Source organism: Peromyscus californicus, unplaced genomic scaffold (genome assembly GCF_007827085.1).
Source record: "Peromyscus californicus insignis strain IS unplaced genomic scaffold, ASM782708v3 Scaffold_4__1_contigs__length_199733344, whole genome shotgun sequence".
NCBI lineage: Eukaryota > Metazoa > Chordata > Mammalia > Rodentia > Cricetidae > Peromyscus > Peromyscus californicus.
The window spans coordinates 80,334,200-80,360,150 of NW_026294562.1; the positions used below are offsets into that span (position 1 = coordinate 80,334,200).

At 38.3% G+C, this 25,951-nt stretch overlaps 1 protein-coding gene across 8 annotated transcripts in view; it reads right to left on the reverse strand.

Moving 5' to 3' along the window:
- Tnrc6a (trinucleotide repeat containing adaptor 6A) overlaps window positions 1-25,951 on the reverse strand; it is a 175,429-nt gene that overhangs the window by 41,918 nt on the left and 107,560 nt on the right. For 6 of the 8 annotated variants that reach the window (XM_052712383.1, XM_052712382.1, XM_052712381.1 and 3 more), the window contains 2 exons: window positions 25,550-25,637; window positions 17,525-17,546 (listed from right to left, as the gene is read on the reverse strand). In XM_052712383.1, the coding sequence (XP_052568343.1) occupies window positions 17,525-17,546; window positions 25,550-25,637 (110 nt within the window). The remainder of the gene's footprint in view (window positions 1-17,524; window positions 17,547-25,549; window positions 25,638-25,951) is intronic. The other 2 variants (XM_052712388.1, XM_052712385.1) reach the window with 2 other exon arrangements.

The following is a 25,951-nucleotide window of genomic DNA, read 5'->3' on the forward strand; positions in this document are numbered from 1 at the left end:
GACCAGGCTGGCCTAGAACTCACAGAGATCCACCTGCCTCTGCCTCCTGACTACTGGGATTAAAGGTATGTGCCACCACAGCCTGGCGCTCATTGTCTCTTTATCATATTACACTCTGGCCAGAGAGTAAACACATGTTATTTAACTATGGACCAAAAGAACAAGTGGGGCAAATTGACTGATGTCCTAAAACAGTGGTTCTCAACCTGTGCGTCATATTAGATATTTACATTATGATCTTAACAGTAGTGAAAGGGTTGCAGAATTAGGAAGGTTGAGGACCACTGTCCTAAAGGAATCTTTAATTCTCTACTAACTGTTCTTGCTCTACTCTGTTTTTATATCCTTAATTTTTTAAAAAAAATAAGTATTTTTGTATGTACTGGTGTTCTGCCTGCATGTGTATCTGTGCACAACATGTGTACAGAGCCAGTGGAGGCCATAAGGCGTCAGATCCCTGAGGACTGTAGTTACAGACAGTTGTGAGCCACCACCTGGGTGCAGAGAATCTAACCCAGGTCCTCCAGATGAGCAGTCAGCCTCTTAACCACTGAGCCATCTCTCCAGTACCTCTGCTTGGTTTCTACTTTATCATTTGAGACCTGAGTTCACTATGTAACCTGAGTGCTCCAAAAATTCATTATATAACTCAGGCTGGCCTGAAACTTGCAATCCTCCAGCGCCATCCTCCTAAGTGATGGGGTTACAAAGGGGTACAACCATGTCGGGCTTGATCTCTACTTAAGTACTTACAAGATACAGGTGGAAAAGCCTTCATTTCCACACAAAAGGGTTAAGTTAACAATTTTCCACTGGTGAATATATCTAAGCAAAGGACAAGCTCAGAATAGGAAGCAATGCAGGTGACAGGATGGACCCAATGCAGGTGATTCCCTGTGAGGAATCACCTGGCAGTACCTTAGACAAATCTAAGAAAATACTTGTCTGGTACATGAGTGACTGGAAACTGATAGGTGACTCCAATCAGCAAGAATATCTGTAAATGAACCGATGGAAATACCTTAAAATTGCAAAAATAGACCTCATCTCTGAAACCACAATGGGCACTGTGTCTGGACTTTAACTCCAGCCCCAATGAACCTGCTGTCTCCTCTGTAAGACACCCAGCCCAGTATCAAAGGCTTTAGTCATTACAAAGCACAGAACACATGCTTGTTTAAATACTGGCTGTTTTGTAATGGCTGGTATGGTGGTTTGAAAGACAATGGCCCCCAAAGGGAGTGGCACTATTAAGAGGTGTGGCCTTGTTGGGAGTATATATGGAAGTATGTTAGAGGGAATGTGTCACTGTGGAGGAGGGCTTTGAGGTTTTATATATGCTAAAGTCATGCCTAGTGAGACAGACAACTTCTTGGTGTCTTCTGGTCAAGATGTAGAGCATTCAGTTACCTCTTCAGCACACATCTGCCTGCACGCTATTATGTCCCAACATGATGACAATGGACTAAACCTCTGAAACTGTAAGCAGGCCACCAAAATGAAACGTTTTCCTTTATAAGAGTTGCTGTGGTCATGGTCATGGTCTCTTCACAGCAATGGAAACCTTAACTAAGACAGCCAGCACACCATTCTATACAACCCCACTACAGAACAAAATAAAACTCTGATACTGGTGAGGACACTTGAGGAAATTCTGGTAAAGGCTTAAGCACTCTAGAGCAGCAGTCATCCTTAGTCTGACTGAGAAATCTCGTTTGTTTCTCTTCTAAGAGGCAGAGATGGCCTTAGTCAATCACCCAGCAAACTATAACCACTCAATAAATAGATGCTATTGTTGTGGTCTGCACAAGAGCTATTATCAGGTGCTTCTACTGTAATGATGCTGTGACGGAGGCTGGTGACTGGTCACTGTGCTGTTAGCGTATTCAACCAAGCTTCCTCCTGCACCATCAGCTCCAGGGCTGCCTTTCACTCAACAATCAAAACTAATCTTCCTTCTGTAAAGACTTCCTGAGTTTAACTGATTTTCTCTCACACTAATACTTTCTAATACATAACCATGGCCTCCCTTTTTTTCCAAGGTGATTTTACTTTTTACAGTACTCAAGCAGACCAAGAGAAATTACAGTGAAAAACTAACAAATACTCTATTGTTTGGAATGCTTTCATTCTTTATTATTATTAATTATATTTATTTAGTGTGTATCAACTTGGCACAAGCTATTCATCAAAGCAGAGGGAGCCTCATTGACATAAATGCCTCTTCTGTAAGATCAGGCTCTAGGCAAGCCTTTGGGGCATTTTCTTAATTAGTGATCAATGGGGGAGGGCCTAGCTCATGGTGGGTGGTACCATCCCTGGGCTGGTGGTCCTGGGTGCTATAAGAAAGCAGGCTGAGCCAAGCGGTGGTGGCTCACGCCTTTAATCCCAGCACTCGGGAGGCAGAGGCAGGCGGATCTTTGTGAGTTCAAGGCCAGTCTGGTCTAGAGAGCGAGATCCAGGAAAGGCGCAAAGCTACACAGAGAAACCCTGTCTCAAAAAACCAAAAAAAAAAAAAAAAAAAAAAGAAAAAAGAAAAAAGAAAGCAGGCTGAGCAAGCCATGAGGAGCAAGCCAGTAAGCAGCACTCCTCCATGGCTTCTGCATCAGCTCCTGCATCCAGGCCCCCACTGCTTTCAAGGATATGAAACTGAGTGAAATAAACTCTTTTTCTCCCCAAGTTGCTTTTGGTCATAGTGTTTCATCACAGCACTAGAAACCCTGACTAAGACAGTGTGTGTGTGTGTGTGTGTGTGTGTGTGTGTGTGTGTGTGTGTACACCTGTTGGGCCAGAGGCCAACTTTCAGTGTCAGGTACCACCGTCCACTGTGTGGATCATGGGGACCAAACATGTGGTTCTCACTGGCCCCACCGTTTTCATCCTTTAAAGGAATATTTCTATTGTGTATGTTTGGTGTCTGCCTGCATGTTTGGAGGAGCACCATGTGCATGCTCCTAACTATTGAGCCATCTCTCCAGGCCCATCTTTTCATTTTTGATGCTTACTGACAAGCCTTTAAATAATTTGGGCAAAGTATTTTCTTGGTCTAATTTATGTATTAATTTTTCTCTCCTAACATAATGATCCCAATAGGTAATAATGATGTATATTCCTTTGTGCATCCCACAGTAATAAGGAAAGATTAGTGATTTAAAGTACATTTTATGGCTGTCAAGGTGGCCAAGCAAGTAAAAAAGCTTGATACTAAGTGTGACAACCTATGCTCAATAAGTAAAACTCACATGGTGGAAAAAAAAAAAAGACCAACTCCCACAAGATGTCATCTGACCTCTGCACATGCACATAAACAAAAACAAAAAAAAAATCATGAGTCCAAAGTATCAGAATATTCTAAAGTGCCTCCAAAATAAGAGGAAGATAAAGCATATTTAACTAGAAATTACAGGCAACATTAAAAAAATCCTGTAATTTGGTTTTTATGTGCTTAGTGCCGCACTCAGCATGCTATCTGACACCAACTGTGAACTGTAAAGTAAGCTCCTGCTCCAAGAATACAGAGTTTATTAATACTTAGAATATTAGTGAAAAGCAAAACCCTCTGAGGGCCAGTGAAGTGGCTCAGCTGGTAAAAAGAGTTTGTGGGCAACCTGAGTTCCATCCTCAGAATCCACACGAAGGTGGAAGAAAAAAGTCCTCTGACCTCCAAATGCGTTCAGTGGCACGTGTGCCCCACATAACTCTTCCACAGGTGCACACTCACAATAATACATAAATACACTGTGACAATAACCTAACCAAGGTGTGATTTATGTAAAAAGCAACAAGGAATCTGAGAGTAATTTAACATACAATGTTCTTAGTAACCACTAAAGACATGTGTGAGAACTCTAAGTAAAATGTGACCAGGCATGCAGAGCAGTATCTGTACTATATACACTACCTCATTCAAATAAATGCCATAATTTGAATCAATAACAAAGACTGGCTGAAAAAAAGGCCTGAGAGGGTATATTCTACTTTTTATACTTCAAGACATCATTAAAAACAAGTAAAGACATCAGGCTGGAGATATGGCTCAGTGGTTATGAGCACTGACTGCTCTTCCAGAGGACCAGGTTCAATTCCCAGCACCCACATGACAGTTCACAACTGTCTCTAACACCCAGAAAACAGGGTGCCCTCTTCTGGCCTCCGTAGGCATTAGACATGCACATGGTGTACAGATATACCATATACATTAAATTTAAAAAATTTAAAACTCAAAAAAAAAAATTAAAGCTACTAAATAAATTTGAAGGGGTACAGACTATCTGGGTTTACAGGTAATTAATACTGGATAATTCTGGCTGTTGTACACATGTACTTAAATACTTAATTATGTCAGTAAGCACCCAAACCATTAGAGAGAAGGGAAAAAAGAAAACTGAAAATTTCATCTACTCAAAAGACACAAAAATGAAATAAAAAAATCTCAAAATTGTGATTAACATAAAATGCATAAGATATGAAGAATAAGTCCCAAAAATAAGTGTAATCACCATATATATGAAGTTAAAATTCACTCATTTAAAGGTAAAGCCTCTTAAATTTGTTGAAATAAGATTTAAAGTATATTATGAAAACTACTCCTAAAACAAAACAATGGAGAAAAATGGAAGGAAAAAGGGTATAAAAAATATATACTGCCAAGAAATCCTAAGAAAATGTAAATAAAGCAGTAGTAGTATCACATGAAAAAAGAAACAGGGACAAAGACATAATGAATGAAAGATATTTCATGTTAATAAAAAAAGAAAAATTATGCAAAGATAAAATTTTTCAGAAATCAAACCTCACAGTATCAAAACATATACCAAATGTAAAAACAAAACAAAAAACAAAAGCAAAACACCAGAGGCTGAAGAGATGGCTTAGTGGTTAAGAGCACTGGCAGCTCCTGTAGAGGACCTGGGTTCAATTCCCAGCAATCACAAGGAGGCTCATAGCCACCTATTATGGGATCTGATGCCCTCTTCTGGCATGCAAGTGTATACGCAGATATAGCACCATATACATAAAGTAACTCTTAATAAATTATTTTTAAAAAAAGAAAAAAAACATTGAAAAAAAAGTTGACAGTGGTAATAGCTTTAAGATAACACCCATGAAATAGTCATTAAAACTTAATACATGCACTAAAGAAAGTATTGACAAATTACAAACAGTATAAATAATGAAAAAATTTTCTGGGTCATAAAATAATGTCATTATAAATGACAAACTAGTAAATAAAACTGCCTTAAATACCAAAATCGCAAGATTAGGAAAATAATAAAGCACTAAATAGAACATATTGAGATTCAGCTAAGCCAATGCTCAAAGACAAATTCATACCCTATTTCCAATAATCAAGATATAAAAATATAGAACTCAGGAAGGGCGAATAAACTAAAGGTGACAGAAAGAATGAATCAATAAAAATACTAAGAAAAACCAATTTAAAAGAATGTAAAAGTTACATTTATTTGTATGTGTGAGGTTGCTCATTTGTCACAGCAGTCAGAGGACAACTTGTGGCAATCAGTTCTCTCCTTCCATCATGTGGGTTCCAGGGATCAAACTCAGGTTGCTGGGCTTAGCAGCAAGCACCTTTATCTACTGAGCCATCTCACTAGGTCCAGAAACCAATGATTATAAGTGAACTGACAGGCTGGATCATATTAAAACAAAACAAACAGCACATTCCAGAGTTAACACACTGGAAATGAAAAACAAGAGAAATACTTTGCTAACAATTACTCTCAGGGGCAGGGAATTTGGTTCAACTGGCAGAGCACTTGCTTGGCATGCATAAAGCTACCCTGGGCTTGATTCTCAGCAGGAGGATCAGAAATTCAAGCTTATCCTTGGCGACAAGCAAGACCCTATTTCAAAAATAACATTAAATATAAAAATAAGATTAAAAAAAAATACTGAACCCTATAGCTAGTTGAAAATCTAGAGAAGGGAATGTTTAATACTGACAAAGAAAGAATGGGAAATGTAAATAGGTGAGCTAATTAGTGTAGAAGAAACAGAAACTTAGGAACACACCCATTAGGACTGGGTCATTTATCTATACTATTGTATTTTTTGTTTGTACACCTTATACTATTTTAAAAAATGTGTAGCTCTCTATCTTTTTATGGTTCCAGAGCACAGTATAAGATAGAATACCAATATAACATAACCATAAGTCAAGACATTAGTGGTCACAGCCAGATAGCACATACCTGCAGTAGCAACACTTTATTTGTAAAGGGGAAGACAGTAAACACATGTTTTAGGTTTTGTGAACCATACAACCTGTCACCACTCTTCAACTCTGCCACTGCAACATAAAAGCAGCCATAGATAACAGGCCAAGCAACAACCTCCAATAAAATTTCCCACGTAGAATTAGGTAGTTAAGTGTATTTGGGGGAGAAGCTGTAGTTTTCCAGTCCCTGACCTACAAAATGTAGTTTGAAGATCCTACAGAACAGCAAAATGACCTTCCAACTAGGCCCACATCAGGCCAAGATGACTTCAAAGTTAAACAGATGAAGGCCCCACACATACAAACTCATACTAGTGTGTGTGGCACAAGAATGTGGAGTGGGGGGTAGGGGCTACAAAGGTGTGACTCAGCCATTAAGATCAATGGCTTGCAGAAGACCTGGGTTCATTTCCCACATAGTGGCTCACAACGTCAGTAACTCTAGTTCTAAAGGATCTGAAACCATTTTCTGGTCTTCTCCAGCACTGTATGAAGTGGTACACAGATACACATGCAGGCTAAACACTCATACACATAAAATTTACAACAACAAAAAATGCACACAGAATCACTCCTTTATACCATTAAAAACTGAGAACTTCAAAAAGTTGTGTTTATATTGGCTACATCTATAAGTATTACATCTAAACATTAATAAACTTTTGGTGAAAAATAACTATTTTTTCAAACAAAATCAATGTGAAGTGTTGGCTTTTCTTTTTTTTCTTAAGTATTTTGTTCATCTTTCTAAGGATGTTTGGCTAATGTTAGGAGGATTTTCACATATGCTTCTGCATATGTTATGATAATTTACCTTACATAGTCTCTGGGTAACTCTACTATATAGTCATGAGAGAAAATGAGTGAAAAGAGCAAAAAAGTTTCTATCTTATAAAGAATTTTGATTTTACAGATCTCAAGAAATAATTTTTAGGCACCTCTGAGGGTTCCTATACTCAATACAATTTTGAATGCCATCACTATAGAAAATCCATGCATGCAATGTAATTGAATATAAACAACTTGAACTAAAAATATAAATTTAAGATTCAACATATAGAGAGAAAAAGAAGTCCTAAAGAGTTATAAAATGACAAAAGGTAGGTTTAAGAATCAGAGAAGAAATGGCTAGAACAAGCCTAGCCAAAGGCAGGAAGGAGATAAGAGGTTGTTTGTTCCAGTAGATCTTGATGTTTTTGAGACAGTCTTACTGTACAGCCCTAGCTCGCCTAGAACTAGTCATTTAGAACAGGCCAGCTTACATCTCAGAAATCCACCTGCCTCTGCCTCTCAAGATCAAGAGCCGTTAAGGCCAACATCAATTACATAGCAAGTCTGAGGTCCACAGGACAGCTCTGGCTATGAGAGATCCTGTTTCCAAAGATAAAAATTCTACCCATCAAATAACTAAATTAAACTCTGAATGCCCAAATGCTTAAAGTAGGCCCAGTTCCCAGTGCCGACAGACCCAAGTTGCTCTCAACGAGAGAGGTTTCTTCCTGCAATGTCAGCAGTCAGTGCAGATGTTTAACTGCTCACAGTGCTGAGAACAAAAGACTGAGTGCTAAGCCCTACATGAGACATCTGTATCAACACCAACACCATCAAGGCTCAGCAAACATTACGGAAGAGGAGATGGAGAGAATTTAGGAACCAGAGGATGGGGTGCTGTGAAATGCTGTCCTCTTGACAGGGCACGGCTGTTACAATCATGAACTCATAGCAACTGTGGCTACCTGAACAAGACCTTCATAAAAAAAGAAAATCAAACCCTTCCAGCATACAAGGAACTAGATGATGGAGCTCCAGGCCCCACCCCTAACAGGAGCTACTGGCATGGACAGCTGCTGGGAGAGGAAGAATTATTCTTCTTGGAGGATGTGACCTTTGTACCCAAGCAGTACTAGGTGAACTGAGTGAGTTAACAAACAAACAAACAAACAAACAAAACAAAACAAAGACACAAAGTTAGGATGTATGTTGGGGCTGGACATGGAAGGAGTTAAGAGTAGAGGGAAATGGGGTGAGTTGATGATATTTTATTGTGTATATATATATATATATATATATATATATATATATATATATATATATAATTATTGAAAACTTTAAAAATCTTAAAATACAATTGTTCAAATGATTTTTTCCTTTTTTTAAGATTTGTTATGTATACAGTGTTCTGCCTCTATGCCAGAAGAGGGCGCCAGATCTTATTACAGATGGTTGGGAGCCACCTTGTGGTTGCTGGGAATTGAACTCAGGTTCTCTAGCAAGAACAGCCAGTGCTGAGCCATCTCTCCAGCCCCCAAATGATTTTTTTCTTCATGTACCATTTGTAAGTATTCTTCAAAAGTTTTATACAGAATAGAGGCTGTGGATGTGGCTCAGCTGGCAGAGTGATTGTCTAACATATACAAAGTCCTGGGTCTGATTCCTAGCACAGTATAAACTGGATGTAGGTGGTTACATCTGTAATCCCAACACTGAAGAAGTAGAAGCAAGAGAATTAAAAGTTCAAGCTCATTCTCAGCTACACAGTTTAAGGCTATCCTAGGCTATGGGAAACTCTGTTTCAGGGAAAAAAAGAGTCACAAAATAGTATCATTATAGATTTGAAAAAAAAAGTTAAAACAGCACATCTGAAACTTAGCTGTGGAACAATACTACATGGTGTCTTCCAATACAAAACAGTATCACTACCTTAAACTCCTAAACCCTCAGAGTCAACTATGCTAGCAATATACTCTTCACAAGGAGAAGCTGCTCTTCCTCTCATCTCTCCAACCTCCCGAGAGCCACCACCTCTGCACAGACTTTCAAGACACATACCCAATGAGATGTCAACACTTATCAGAACATTTCAGTAAAATGGGTTTCCAACTTCTGTTGCCTTTCCACTTCGTAGCTTTCAGTAGGATACAGAGGAAAAGCATTTGATCAGCTTAGTGCCTCAGAAGTACCATGGTATCTTAACTTCTATCTCCTGGCATTTTTGAGACAGCAGGGAAAGAAGCCAACTAGTTGAACAATAAGAAGAATAAAGAGAAAAGAGAAAAACACTGGACTGGCGCAAACACCGCTGTCCTGCAGATACCTTCCCATCAGCATGAAAAGTCTGTGTTCTGCAGTAATCAGTCAGCTCTGAAATGCGAAATGCAAAAGATAGAGCCTGTCTTTAAACTGGAAAGCCTTAAGATAAAATGCCAAAATTTTTACTGATAAGTAGAGTTTTAAGGTGCTAGGAATTAGTCTAGGGAATAGTTGCTCATTAATCCACTAATTCCTGCTAATTCTTACTAAGTGGTATGACTTGAAAAATATTTAAAATAGTATATTTTATGCAAGCATGAGCAAATCTTAATATTTCTGTTGAGAAGTCCATAGGGGCCCCTGGCGGTGTTGGCGCAGGCCTTTAATTCTAGCACTCGAGAGGCAGACAGGTAGATCTCTGAGTTTGAGGCCAGCCTGGTCTACAGAGCAAGTTCCAGAACAACCAGGGCTACACAGAGAAACTCTGTCTCAAAAAAAACTGAAGGAATAAAAACAAAAAGAAAAGTCCTTAAAGAAAAATATCAAACAGCAAGACACCATAAACTACCAGTTCAAAATTAAATAGCAAATAAAAAATAGTAAATTGAGTTCACTCAGTTTTAACTTATCTTACAAATTCTAGAGAACAGCTCTGCCCCCTAAATGGCCTCTATCTTCCTACTCAAAGTCTCTCTTCCCCACCCCTTACCAGCAGATTCCTCTTGACAGCTCTGCAGATCTAGATCATGAGTGGCCTTGTTAGCCAAACCCAGGATGAAGTGCCTCTTAACAAAAGGCTAGCGCTGTCTACTCTAAACTACAGGGGCTTCTTTGCACATGAAACTATCTACAATGTTCACAATATAGACTATCGCTGAATCTTGTCCAAATATGTAAGATTCAAGATGAACAAAAATCTCCTTTTCACCTAGAGGCACACCCTACAGAAGAAAATGGCCAGGCTGTCCTTCTAATGTTCCAACAGCACTCTCCAAATGTGCTAGAACTAATTTAATTACCAGAGGTTCTTCATCCTCACAGACCTATTTCTTATCAGAATCTGCTTTTGAAACTGAGTGACATAAAGGTCCACATGCCAAGCAAGTCTGGAAAACTGTTCTATAAGATACTATAGACCAACACCTACAGAGCTCTAGCTTCGTCTGTGACTCAAAAATAAAGTGACAATACCTAAAAATTCAGCTGGAAGTTAACAGAAAATACCCAGTGAACAATTAATGCTACAGAATGCTTCAGAAGTTCTACAATCGTCTGGACTATAGGAAAAATTTTCTAACAGAAATATGGACCAACGGTGGGTTATCTAAGCATAAAAGTAAGTCACATAAGGTTTAAAAACTTGTAATTTAACCAAATAAAATTATTCTGGTTTTAAAATATACATATATTTCAAATTAAAAGGATCTGCTTTCTCCTCCTATACCCTTCACCCCACTTTCCCTAATATAAGGAAAAGATGAATGTACTGCTTTAGTTTAATGAGGCCTAATTTAAGAAAATATTCAATATAACCACTTAGCTTAGTTTTCCCCTCATGGCCACAACCCCACATCTCAGACTAGAAATCTATATAACATGAGAAACACAATAAGCACTAATCAGACAATAACTAATAAGCATGTACAGTTAGTTCATGTGAATTGCTAACAAAATTTCAAGGTAAACAAAAACGGGCAAATCATTAAAAATTAGTACAGTAAATATGACTGCACTCCCAGAGGACCTGGGTTCAATTCCCAGCACACACATGATAGCTCATAACTTTCTGTAACTCAAAGATCTGATACCCTCACACAGATACACATGCAGGCAAAATACCAATGCAAATAAAATAAAAATATTTTTTTAAAAAAGCAAGAAAATCCCACCTTTTTTTTTTTTTTGGTTTTTCGAGACAGGGTTTCTCTGTGTAGCTTTGCAACTTTCCTGGAACTCACTTTGTAGCCCAGGCTGGCCTCGAACTCACAGAGATCTGCCTGACTCTGCCTCCCGAGTGCTGGGATTAAAGGTGTGCGTGCCACCACCGCCCGGCAAAAATCCCAATTTTAACCTACCAATCTTAAAGATTTACTCTTTGTGTGTGTGTGTGTGTACACATGTGTATACACACTCCTGTAGAGTTATGATTCACCTTGACTTGATTGGGCTCTGCTTTAATGGAAGGAAAAAGCAAATTACTACCTAGGTGGGGAGGCCCTGGAGCTGCTGCAGAAACTCCTAGCACGTCATTTCAAAAAGCTGAAAGATGGCTAGGATATTGTAAAACCACAATGGTGGAAACTTAAATTTCCTCTATTTCACCTGGATGCCAGATAATGTGTGTCTATTATTTTTCATTTTATATATATATATAATAATAGATATTATTCCTGTTCTACAGATAGTGAGAGAGACACAGAAGAAAGCTGCTCATGCAAAAGTGTCTAGTAAACAGCAAGTAGAGATAAAAGGTTAAATCAGTGTGATCCCCAAACAATCGTCCTTTTTAATGTAAATTAACTTTCATCTTAATTTAAAATTAAGAGTAACTCAAACTCTCTAACAATAGGAGAATGGCTAATAATGGATTATTATTAAAATATTAAAAATGATTTCATTTCAGTTATAAGACGTTAAGGGAAAAACAAAGGGAAACAAACCAAGATTTGTATTCACTTCTGACAGGGATGAGCCATAGTTGTAGGTTTTAGCTCAAAGTGCTGCTCTCTAAAAACTCAAATTTTCTACCCACATACTTGAGTGCACAGTATCTCTCCAACACTCTGCCTCCAGGCCCCACCGCTTCCAATCCACTAACTCTTCATTCTACAACACAGACATGGGCTGGATTATCTCCCCCTTTGAATGTAGAAGTTAAAGAACCTGTCTAAAACCACAGAAAAAAAGACTGCAAAAAGTGACAATCATTTCCACTTAGTGTCTTCAGCAGTGACTCAAACCTCTCAGCCTCTGGCCATCCCAGCAACACTTCCCTTAGGATACAGCAGAACAAAGGCTCTCGTTCAGAATGCATTCTGAGAACTGATGCTAGCTTAATTAGAATACTGTAAGTGTACATTAATACAGGTGAAATGCTTTGGTATGTGCTGTCTTTTTGGAGGACCTGTTAGTGGGTGTTAATGATACAGCTACTCCTTCTAACTCATCTTAATTCCAAAAGCTTAAAAGAGAAAGTCCCTGGGTTGTTTATTTTGAAACGGAAGCCCTAATTATTGCTTTAGTAGAATCTCGGACTCTCAGTTCAGGGCACACAACTCTGGGATACTCCCACATACTCCCCAAAACTTTGGGCTCTTTTCCTTAATTCCTGAACCTAGTTATTGGTTATAGCTCCCAGATAAACTGCTTTCTCCTATCTCCTGTTTCCTTGGTCCTTTTCAGAATCACCACACACAACCGAAACACACTTTCATTTTCATCAATTTAAACCATTTACTAGTGGCTATCCATTTCTAAAACAAAATGAGGTCCTCAGCATTTTCTGTGAACTTACCACGTACATTAATCCAAGCTTACATGGGTAAATCATCTTCCCTCCTTAGTAAGAGGAAAGGGAAAATGGGGATTCTAATAACCAAACAAAACTGTTTTCTGAACTATTTTCCATGACAGTAGGCAGCTATTTTTGTCCCATCTTGTTAGCACAGAGTTACAAACCTTATTTGTTACACAGCTCAAAGCATCTCTCACAGGAAGAAAAGAATCTGACATTAGGAAGTTCTTAATCAGCAACCATCTCTGTTCCGTTTCAAATATCACCAGACATTGGTCTCCAAATCATCTCACAAAGTAGAAGAACCAGAGTGGTCCCCTGAATAATAAGCCAGAGTAATCTCACTACCACCCTAATTCTCCTAGGAATTAATCTCCCATCTGAGGGATAGAATGAGCTACAGCTATGCACCTCAGAGCATGGGTACAGATTCTCGGGGGTATTACATTAGCTGTGAACAACTTCTTCCGTAGATCCAACAGCCTCAATCGTCTACACCATATTACATGCTTGAAGCCACAGCTTTCTGATGTCTCAATTGTCTACTCTGAAGCTCTGTGAAGCCACTCAAATTCCTGAACTTTGCTCAGCATGAGATTTGATCATTGAAAAATAAGAACTAATGGGATTTCAGAAATGAAAACTGTAATTGCATCATATGACACAGACGTACCTCTTCAAGGATGTACCCCAAAGAGATAAAGGCAGCACCCTGACTCCAGGCCCACTGCAGACTTATTTACAATAGCAAAAATGTGGCAAAACATGAATATGTCAGTAGATAAAGAAACTGTAGCATACACCTGTGTATGAGCACACAAACAGATGGAGACACACACACACACACACACACACACCCAGGGAATGTTCTTCAGCATCAAAAAAGGGTTTCTTGACATTCAGAATGACAGAGGTAACCTGAAGACTATGCTAAGTGAAATAAGCCAAAATACTACATACTCTCACTTAAATGTGGAATTAAAATAATAATAGATTTTAGCTCTAGCCAGATGCTAAAGTGCTTGCTTGCCATTTGTAAGGCCCTTGGCACAATCCTCAATGCTGTCAAAACAAGGAAATCCCAAATACCTCAGAACTGAGTAGTTATCTCTCGGGACAGAGATGAGCCTGAATGGATTAAAGGGTGCAAAGCTGGGGGCTGGGAAGACAGCTCACTGGGTCAAGGCCCTTGCCCTCAAACAGAAGGAAGGTGGATTTAAGTTATCTTGCTATCAAAAATCAGAACAAATTAAAACAAGATAAACCATATAGGGTGACAAATGTGCCAGTTTATTCCAACAATAGTGCTTCTTCACATTGTGCATCAGAACAATTCAACATAGTCCAAATCTGACTGTCCAATGTTCTAATTCATAATTTCTACCTACTATAAACCTCAAGCGACAAACATCACAGACATATATATAGCATAAAAATAAAATAAATGTTTATGAATAAAATAATTGTGACAGTTATGAAGAGAGCTGCCAGTAAATCAAGGATGAAGTGAAATAATAGAAAACAACACACAGCATCCTAAGTGACTTTCTTATAGTCAGTTTAACATTCTTAGACTTGTGGAAGATCTAAGAACCAGAAGGTAGTTTAAGCAAGAAAGTAAAAGGATGATTTATGTTTAGAAAGATATTAAACAGTAGGTACTCAAAGATCACACTGAAGAAATAAATATCTATGGATCAATCAACAATCTAAGACAGGATATAATCAAGTGTCCAAAATTACAGGTGTAAGAAAATTCTGAAAAATGAGAAAGGTAGAGACCAAAAACAGCTGGAGCAACCCACTGGAAGCAAGGCTAAAGGGCACAACGAAGGCAGCCTTGCTCAAGAACCTGGACCAAAAAGTAAACAGGAAATAACATGAAAAAGACAAAGGCTCTTAAAAACTGTAAAAAAAACATGGGTAGGGACAAATGGGTTGGCTAGAGCATAAGAGGTCAGATTAAAAGAACCCTGGAAGAAGCAGAGGAGTTTGGCTATGAAAAGAGAAACCAAAACAACAACAAAAACCAACTAGGGACAACTTTATACTCCTACACAGGCAGGAGTGAGGGCAAGCGTAGTTTTAGGAAGATTAATGGTGACTGTCTCAGAACTCTGATTCAGTCATCATCTCCTTTTCAGCTCCTCTTCTGACCATAGGATCTCACAATGTAGCCCTGGCTGGCCTCAAACTCACTATTTAGACCAGGCTGGCCTTGATCTCAGAGATCCTCCTGCCTGTCTCTGGGATTAAAGGTGTGTGCCACCACAGAGCAGCTCAGCAGCTACTAGTCTTGTCTATTATATGTGGCCTCTCATCTCTCTACCCTGGACTCTTTCTCTTCCCTCTCTGGTCTTGCTTCTCCGTGATCACAAAGTCTCCAGGCCTGTAAATTGTCAATCCCCTTAACACCTCTATGCAGAGACAGATGTTCCATCCATCCTTATTACCTGTTCTGTCTACTCACCTCCTCTGTCTTAAATTTCCACTCCTGTTTCAGCCAGTTTTCCATGTACAGAGGCTAACAGCTTTAAAATATGAAAAGAGCTGGACATGGTGGCACAGGTCTACCATTCAGAGCTCCTAGTTCCAGTCTAGCCTGGGATACAGAAACAACCCTGTCTCAAAACAAAATAAATAAACCATGCCACTCTTTTGCTTAAGCTCTTTATTAATGGCTCCTAGCTGCCTAAAAAAGTCCAAGCTCCTTGGTATGTTCATATGTGAATGCATAACATTTACACAAATTTATAAAGCTCACTTTGACCTGATTGTCGCCTATTTCTTCAGCCTCAACTCTTTCCACTCAAGACTCTGTGTTTAAGGACTACTACCACTGCTCATAATATCACATTGTTTTTCTCCGTGATCTGAACTAGCTCATCCTTTCTGCATTTCATTCTTTGGCCATTGAATCCATAAAGACTCCTAATTTCAAGACTTTCCTTCATTTCTGTTAGATGGAAAGCACTTCCCCTTGCTTAACGACAACTTAAACAACTTAATCAGTCAAGCTACATTGTATTATGTTCTGTTTAACAGTGCCTCCAATGCCCACTATGTAATAGGGGCTCTAAGGATTAACATTTCTTTGTTTATGCATGCCATCATCTCCTTCAAGACATAGTCTCTCGTTGGCCTGGAGTTCACAAATTGCTTGGCTGGCTGGCTATTGAGCTCCAGGTATTCTCTTGTGTTCATTCCCAGCACTGGAATTGCAATAGCAAGCTGTCATCCTCAGCACTTCCCATGGGTCCTTGAGGTTAAATTCCCATCTGACTTAGCTCCCCAGTCAGAGATTAGAAGTTCTCCAGAAACGCCGGGCGGTGGTGGCGCATGCCTTTAATCCCAGCACTCGGGAGGCAGAGCCAGGCGGATCTCTGTGAGTTCAAGGCCAGCCTGGGCTACAGAGTGAGTTCCAGGAAAGTCGCAAAGCTACACAGAGAAACCCTGTCTCGAAAAACCAAAAGAAAAAAAAAAGTTCTCCAGAAACTAACTACCAGGTGGGGTGAGGACAGGCCACTCATGGGAGCCCTGAAGCCGAACAGATGAAAGAAATTCCCTTTTCCCAGGAGGTTTGAAACCTGAACTCACAGCTGAATCTACATATGCATATTTCTTGGCTTCTGTTGAATCTTTTCAATAAATCAACACTGGTATTGTCAAAATGGAGAGAGACTGAGAATTTCTCTCCAGCTTTGGTCAAGACTGTAAATAAATCCACCTATACCCTCAAATTCCTGTCTCTCAGTTTTTTCTTAGGTTCATGTAAACTTTCTTCAGTAAAATACAGGTTTGATCTGTTATTCACTCTTATACAAGAGTATCTAATAGATGACACCTTAACTAGTGTCAATCCCACATCCATAGGTTGTATTGAGTGCACAGACTAATGAGATGCAGAGAGTATACTTCTGACACAGCTAAAACCCCAATTTGGTATGCTGGAGCCAATTAAGTTCAGCCTCTGAGCTGTACAACTTTCACTACTAAGTATTCAAGGACTGGGAAGCTGAAGAACTCCTGGCTCAGGATTTGGGAGGGATTAGGCTCTAAGTCTTCAGCCCAGGGTGCACTAGGTAACCTGGCTCAATGACCACAGAGCTAGCAATGTGTTGCTTAAATGGTAATACAGGAACAGGTGTCACCTTTATAAAGGATAGAGAACAAGGAGCGAAGCAGGCAGAAATTTAACCCCACCCCATCCCAGCTCCACCTCTGCACATAAGACTTTAGAATGGGGCTGGAGAGATGGCTCAGAGGTTAAGAGCACTGGCTGCTATTCCAAAGGTCCTGAGTTCAATTCCCAGCAACCACATGGTGGCTCACAACCATCTGTAATGAGATCTGGTGCCCTCTTCTGGCCTGCAGGGATGTGTGCAGGCAGAACACTGTATACATAATAAACAAATAAATCTTAAAAAAAAAAAAAGACTTTAGAATGAAAGACTGAAGGGAAGACATGTGCCCGAGATGCTCATCAGACAGCATTAGAAAATGGGGTCTACTCAGAAAACAGCCTTAGGGCAGTATCTTCTCCATGTGGTGATATTCACCAAAAAAAAAAAAAAAAAAAAAAAAAAAAAAGCCCCAAAGGACACCATGGTGACCTCACTGCAGCAGTCTGTCCCACCCCAGTTTTCTCCATATACTTCTCTCTCCCATCCCAAAGTGAATAAAAACGTACATAAACAATTTTCTTTTAATGAAAAAAGAAGAAATAGCTTTAAATAACGTACCTTTGATTTTTTGTTCAGTGGCCTAAAATGAAAACAAACAAACAAAAAACAATGTAAATATGAAACTGAAAGAAATGAATTGTTATGATAAAATGCTCATATATTACTATTATATAAGATATACATTTTTATTAAAGAAATTATCATTTAGATGAACTGTACAGGAAAAGACACGCAAAGCATTCTTTTCCCACAGATGTGCCCCATTGTTCTTGATATAAAATTTCTGCAATGGTTCATTAGACATAAAGCATAGAAGACATTTTATGGTGGCTTATAATTTTTCAAATGTGAGCTGCACTTTTCTCATGTTATGTTTAAAATAATTTTATAATGATCACCTTTGTATAAATAGGTTTATCACAAATTTTCCATGTTTGAATGGCTTCAAATAATCAAAGATGAATTATACTTTCTGCAAACATTATAAATAATCACACTGACCAAATTTGTAATAAATTTAACTTCTGGAGATCAAGTTAATATATTATTTACAATATATACTATATAATATCTATATATAATGTATACTCATATAAATTATATAGCTATATAACATATAAAGTTTATTATATATTATGTTATATATATAATATATATAATATATAATATATTATGTTATATATAATATATATTAGCTATGTTAATAGCTAATATAGTCAACTTTTCAGTATTTGTTAAGTGGGAAAGCATTTTTAAGCTTCTGATACGTTAACATCTCATGAAAATGACTGGTAAACCTGCTTCCCAAGGCCTGTGCCTATGTTTACTAACTAGCTCTCTGATACCTACACTGAGGAGAAGGCAGGAGGGCAGTGGGGCCGACTTAGGCAGCCAGCTCCCACTACAAGAGCCTGGACAAGAACTGTAAAATCAGCAGAAGAGGTCCCCAAGTAAGTTATGGAGACCTGAAATTAAGATTCAAGAACGCTCAGGCTGACTAGAAAAGGCTATTAGTAACTGAATAACAAAGAATTCTTTTGAAATTAAGACAAGTTTTACTTAACTGCCTCAAGGCATAATTCATTTTGCTTAGCTGAATAAAATTACTAAGCTACCAAAAATTCCATTTTAAATTTTACCATTATAACTATATATATATATATATATATATGTATATATATATATGTATATATATATATATATATAATTAAAAACTACAAGTTACTCTACTTTTGAAGCCACACCAAATATTCATCTTTCACTATGGTGCTTTGTCCAGTTTTAGAGCTCTAGAGATATACAAAATAATGGAGGCCCATCTTCTATTTTATGGATCAAAATGAAAAGGAAAACAGTGATGGAAGGGAATGCTAAAAGGCCTGTCAAATAGCTTGACACTAGTTATTTATTTCAGGGTGAAGTAATTTTGAAAATCAGATTATAGAAAAAAATAATAATTCTTACAGAGAACTCAGTAAGAATTCCATGAAGTGTGAGAAGTACCATGTCATATATGTTAAGTAATCTTACAAGGCCAAAGAATCAGCATAAGAATTACTTTGTGAGCCCAAAGCCTTTCTTTAAAAAAACAAAACAAAAAACTCCATATTTTTTTCAAAAAAAGATAAATTGCAAGACACAGAAATTATGACATTATTAAAACCAAAGGCATGCAGTGATACTTTTCCAGGCTTTAAAAGACTGTGCTTGTGTGGGAAAGCAGTTTTATGTTGTTCTAGAACAGTAGTTCTCAACTTCCTAACACTGCAACCCTTTCATACAGTTCCTCATGTTGTGGTGACTCCCAACCATAACATTAGATCTGTTGCTGTAATTTTGCTTCTGATATAAATTGTAATGTAAATATCTGTGTTTTCTGATGGTCTTAACCAACCCACAAGTTAAGAACAGCTGTTCTAGAACAATGGACAACCTCACCAGTATTCTGTCACCTACAGAGAATGGCCCTGAGAGGGTCATCCAAGGTATCTGACCCTGGGAAACTGACCTAACAGGGTGAAGGAACAAAGGCAATAGAAATCAAGAGGTCCTTACAACTGATGAGAAGGAAATGAAGAATTTTGCTTCTTTAAAGCAGGTTTCTGGAGGCTAGTCCAAGAACCCAGTGTGATCATCAAATTATTATAATGAGACTTTCCAAGTGAGCCCAGTATTTTAATAGTAATTGTCTCTATTGCCCCAACCCATAGTCATTAGTCATACATATGATTATTGACCACTGAAATGAAGCTAGTTTAAATGGAGATCTGCAAAATATATACCAGATTTCTAATAGTGAGCATTTTTCAAACAATAAAAACTACTTCAATAACAATATTTTGTATGGATTGTGTGTTAAAACAGCAATATTTGGGCTCTATTAAATTACATAAATATATTAGAATTGTCCTTAATGTTTTCTTGTGTTGTTTTTAAATAGGGTCTCACAAAGTAGCCCTGGCTGGCATGGACTAATAGAGATGCTTCTGTCTCTGCCTCCCAAGTGCTGGGACTAAAAATTGTTTCTTTTACTTTTAAATGATCTTGCCTTTACAACTCTCTGAGTCTCACTTTCCTAGTCCTTCAAACGGGGGAAGTTATCTGTTCATATTTCAGAGCTATTTTGAAGATTAAGCAATAAAACATGACAGATTGGGGTATGGAGAAAATATATGTCATTATAGACTATTACAGGTTCTAGCAAATCAAACATGGAAGCAAATAGTTGGTGTTTGAAATAATCAACATTTTCTTACTTTTAAACAATCTTTAGTTGTGATTCCACTACAAATGGAGATATCAGCTAGGAGTAGACAGGACAATGGGTGCTTCATTCCCAGCAGATCTGCAGTACCTGTCCTAACTCTCAAAGTGTCTAAGCAAACTATAGGAGCTCGGGTTCTGAACCCTGGCTTTACTGCTGACAATGTGTGACTTGGCCAGGATTGGTTAACTTTTAGAAAAGAGCTAACTTTCTACTTCATCTGCCAAATGGGGGCAAATGCATTTCTCTCAGCACCATCATGAGGCTCAGGACCAAGTTGGCTCAAGTGAAGGCATAGGACAGTGGGGAGCAGTCAGTAGGTACATATGTTCCTGTACTGTCAGCAGTGCTGCCTGCCTGAGCTTAGCCCAGTTCTAACGCTCACATTTGGAAACGTGCTGACACTCATCCCCAGTTCTTTGTCTTTCTCCTTTCTGATCATCTACAACACCTTCCCAACATTATAATCTAACAGTGGTGCTCTCTGCCTCTTGCTTGTGGGAAGAGAAGAGGAAAGGGAAACTGCAGTCAGGATGTTTTTTTTTAAAAAAAAAAAGGTAACTAAGACAGAATTAATCTAGTTCAACTCACATTTTTTTGGTTTTTGGTTTTTCAAGATGGGGTTTTTCTGTGTAGCCCTGGTTTTCCTCGAACTAGCTCTGTAGACCAGGCTGGCTTCAAACTCAGATCCACCTGCCTCTGCCTCCCAAGTGCTGGGATTAAAGGAATGAGTCACACCCGCTCAACTTAACTTTTAAAAACTGAGCTAGCTACTACTCAACAGTCTTTTCTATGAGTTAGCAAATGGTACCTGGTCTGCTGATAACAATCTTAGAACTGAGGAAGAGGAAGATGCATGAAAGGAGAGAGCTGTAAGAAGTGAGCATCTCACTGCCCTCAATGAGCGCCTCCTCAATCTGGTCACCAAGGTTACAGAGAAATGTACTCATGAGACTCTGAGTATCATTTCCCAAAGGGAGGAAAAGAAGTCAGATGTTTCTACAACCTAAATCTCTTTTAGGCTTTAGTAATTCACATCTATAAAACCTATAAAAGTTCCTTCAATTCCAACAGTAACAGCAACTAAAACAGCATGAATGTTGAAATATACTTTCTATCAGGAAATTCCAGTTTGAAGTATTGTTTTCCCCACCCCTTCACTGTTACATGCTTTCTAGGAACTACAATTACATGTTTAAGTGAAGGATATTCTAAACTCCCCCTCTATAATTAACCTATTTCTCAACCACCCTTTAATTCACTGCAGTTCCCTGAAGATCCCTTTTGAAATTGTCTTCTAAAAATGAGCCTGGGGAGCAATTCGTGCTAACTCTGCACTGCTGCTGTGGCTCTGGCCCATCTTCATGGCTGGAGCTATGCCTGCACTCCATCCAATTATTTTCTAGGTCTAAAACCAGAAGATCCTTCATTATATAAAAAATATTGTACATATATAGCCAGAGTTTTAGAACAGAAAAAAATTTAAAAATGAATTCAAGTCACTGAGCTCCATGTTCATTTACTAGGGTGGGAAATACCATTTTTAAAAAGTACCCAATTTTTATATAGAATTTCTTTAGAGAAAGACTAAATATTTAAATACATACTTAAATAACAAAATAAGAAAAATTGTTATAGTTAAAATACTACAGTGAATTTTGAGGTTTCTAATAAGCTATGAAGGGGGAGGGGCACAGGAATCTGGTTCAGTGTAGAGAGCTTGCTTAGCATCCTCAAAGCTCTGTGTTTAGGCCGGGCAGTGGTGGTGCATGCCTTCAATCCCAGCACCTGGCATTGGCAGGTGGATCTCTGTGACTTCAAGGTCAGCCTGGTCTACAGAGCGAGTTCCAGGACAAGCTCCAAAGCTACACAAGAGAAACTCTGTCTCAACAAAACAAAACAAAAAAAGCTCTGTGTTTAATATCCAGCACTCAAACAAAGAAATTGTGTTACTTGGTTCTTTATTTGAAGCTGAAAATAGCTCATGATATGAACTTATATTTCAAAGGCGCACAGGGGCTGTTAGGGAGTTAAATCTAAATGTTTTCTGTATGTGTAGCACGAGAACCTACACTTTATGTACCATTATAAAATTTTCCTTAATATATTATATCTCAATTTAAAAGTTCACCTGTATATGGTGAAAATAAAGATAACGCTGCATGGAAAGCAGAATAGTGTGATAATTTTGAATACCTAATGGGAAAACAAGGTTTCAATTTTACTTCTGTTTCTGTTGCCATGATGAAACCAAGATTAGCTACTGAAGTCACCTTATACTGAACACAGATTAGAACAGATAACAGCTGAAGTCTTCTTTAGAAGGAAAAGTGCATAGTTCATACATAGAGCAGGCAGATTATGATGAGCTGATGTTCAAACATTCATGTAAATGGTCCTGCCCACCTGACTCATGTTTGTCTCCTACCACCTACTAGGATTTACTTGCTGGATCCTACAGGAAACAAAAAGAAAGCTCCACAAAGCTTGTCTTAACAGTTTGTGACTCACAGTCTTTCATATGGGCCAATCTGGGAGTTTCCTTTTTTTAAGGAGCTATTTGGTAGCAGTGTATGGAAATACCAGCTGTCCTTATTTTGCCAACAGGTTGCATTCAAATTCAGTTATAAGCTGGTTTTCTGCAACTTAGAGAAGCTGTATTTACAGTGGCAGTCTAGACAATGAAACGTAACAATAACTGAGGGCTTTAACCTTTCCTTTCGCTGTTTAGTGGATCGGTAGAATATACAGCATACCTCCTCATGTGGAAGACCTGGTAAAAGCAAGCCATTCTTATCTCTTGGCCTCTGGTGGGTGGTTCTAAAGAGACAGGGGGAGTGTGTGAGGGTGGGAGCACTAGCCGAGGCAGGGGAAGAGGAGAAGAGTAAAAAGCTGTCATTGCAGATCTGATGAGATGCCAAGTAACAGGAGAAATCCCATTCAAGTGCTACATGTAAATTTATGTATACATAAGGGAGCAGCTTTACTGACTTGGTGATTTAGAAAGTTGATTGTGGGGGAAGTTAAAAAATGGACTTTCACGCCGGGCGGTGGTGGCGCATGCCTTTAATCCCAGCACTCGGGAGGCAGAGGCAGGTGGATCTCTGTGAGTTCGAGGCCAGCCTGGGCTACCAAGTGAGTTCCAGGAAAGGCACAGAGAAACCCTGTCTCGAAAAACCAAAAAAAAAAAAGGGCTTTCACAATTGATTCAATATTTACTAATATATGCTATGACTTAAAAATTACACTACAAAACAATGTTTAGAGAAATTATTCTACTAATGTCTTCCTTTTGCAGAATTTCCTCTGTGAACAGGGCAAATTCCAAACACGTATGTGTAAATATTACTTTAGGCTCTTTCTCAGACACACTGCACTGTAACTTACCAGCTAAACCTTGAACTACTTAGGACCAACAAGGCCTAAGGAAACAATACTCAGACACTAGCCAAACAAGATTCTACATTAAGCACAACAAGCAGCCTCCTCACCAACCTCTAGTTTATCTCAGGAGTTCTTTTATGGGCAAATGACACCATGGTCCAAGAGTATAGTAAGCTTTTCCCAACCTTAGACATAGAGAGAACACAACTCTTTCATAAATATCAAACAACGAGGGACCAAACTGCAAAGACAATACTATATCAAAAAGCCTCTGGTGGAGGCCCAAGTCATCAGCCAACACCAGACTCTACACTAGAGCCCTATCCAAACTCATACAATGCATATACTATGTATTCTTTACAGCTTCCACCAAGAGCAACCAGACTTGACTGGTTGGTGAGTAGTGTCACCTACCATTTCTCTTCACACAGCCCTCCAAAAGGCTCTGTACTTCACCCCTCCCCCTAACACCTGCTGATGGTGCCCAAAGTTAGCACACCTAGAACTGATTTATTTAACACTTCTACTTTTTCTGTACTCTCTAAGCAGGTCAACTGTCCCAAATGTACTTGACCACTCAATATGGAACCTAAAGTCAAGCTAGGATGTTCTATCTTCATAGCCACTAAGCAAAGTCTATGGATTACATCAACAGTCCCTTAAGCCAGTCAATCCCTTCCGATCCAATTCAATACTTTCCTAAGGTAAAATACAAACTTTCTGTCACTCTTACTAAAATATTTTCAATAATTTTCCCAACACTCAAAGCCTCAAGAAGAGAATTTACCTACCACTAACTGCCTCTGGGCCATCTCCGGATATTCCTACCCCCAGCCCCCAGCTTCCACATTTTAAGATGTACAGACTACAAATTCCTGGTTTGAGTTTTCTGTGCTTTGGGTACTTTTCTGCTCCTTAATCACCTGACTCATTTCTATCCTAAGAAAATGGCCTGTCCCTCTTGCTCCATCTCAAGCTAAGGTATCTTTCCTCTGTGCTTCAACAGTTTCCCATAAAGACATGCTTCATGTATGTGTGCCTTATGTATCCTGTTTCTTAGTGAATAATGATAAGGTAAGTGCTTTGCTGTACTTAACCCACTTCCTAGCACAATGCTTTACCTAAGAGAGATACATGTTTAAAAGCACAGTAGGACATTTTCATTAAGAGAAATGGAACAGTCATTTGCTGGGTCTTTTAGAACATTTTAAGGTCCTTGAAAACTTGATAGAGAAGACTAGGGTTAGATTTGCTGACTTAGCATGCTCTGCTTTGGGTCCCGTTTCTTATCTTGTATTGTGCCTAGAGTTCTTCTCCAGTAAATGCCTTAGGGCTTGTTTTAAAGTATCTTAATTTAAACTGAAAACTTATAAAGTCAGGACAGGTATCAATTAAAAGGGCCTTTTATTCTTTATCGTGTCAAAATTACTTAAATATAGTTTACTTTATTTCCTATTTTGCACATGTATCTTATTACTTCATTTAACTCAACATTCATTTTACAAAATATAAAGAAACTGAGGCCCAAGAAGGCTAAATAAAATTGATGGACACATCATTCAAAACTATACGAGCAAGCAAGGCTTTAAAACCCTGTCTATCTTCATAGCCATTAAGATATGTATAGCTGTACAGCTACAAATTCTGTGCTCTTTCTACTTATAAAACTATAATAAAATACATAAGAATCACTAATTGAAAGAAAAAGACCTATGAGATGTACTTACCTTTGAAAACTCAATACTGGCAAGATTATCTATGCATTGAATTACACATTCAGCAAAGTACTATATATGTACATTCAAAGACATTAAATACTAAAAATGAATCTTCAATGAAGTTAATAAACTTAAGCAGATGCTTTAACAAAGCCATATGAGTAATTTCCTCTTAGTCTATGTTCAAACTGCTTAACAAAGTTTATCATATACTACCTTCTTTTGAGCAGCTTCCTTCTTTTTCTTGTCGTCTTTTTTCTTTTTCTTTTCTTCCATCAACTGTTCTTCTTCTTGCACTAAATCCCTGAACCACACAGTTGCAATTAACTTTCCCAAAGTGGATTTAGAAATAAAAATAATGTTGCACACAGGTTCATTTTCACTTATAAGAAATAAAGCAAAGTTGTCTTTATTCAACACAACTTACAACCACCTAGCCACATAGCTACCATGTAGTACAATTTACTTTTATTAATTGACATAGCTTTCCTTCACAAGTGTGAGAGCTTTCATCCTAATGTCATATCAAGGAAGGCAACAAAAATGGACAAGTTTTACACTGGGAAACTGCAAGTTCCTTCCAATTCTAGAATGTAAACACTAGGTAAGTTGCAGCTA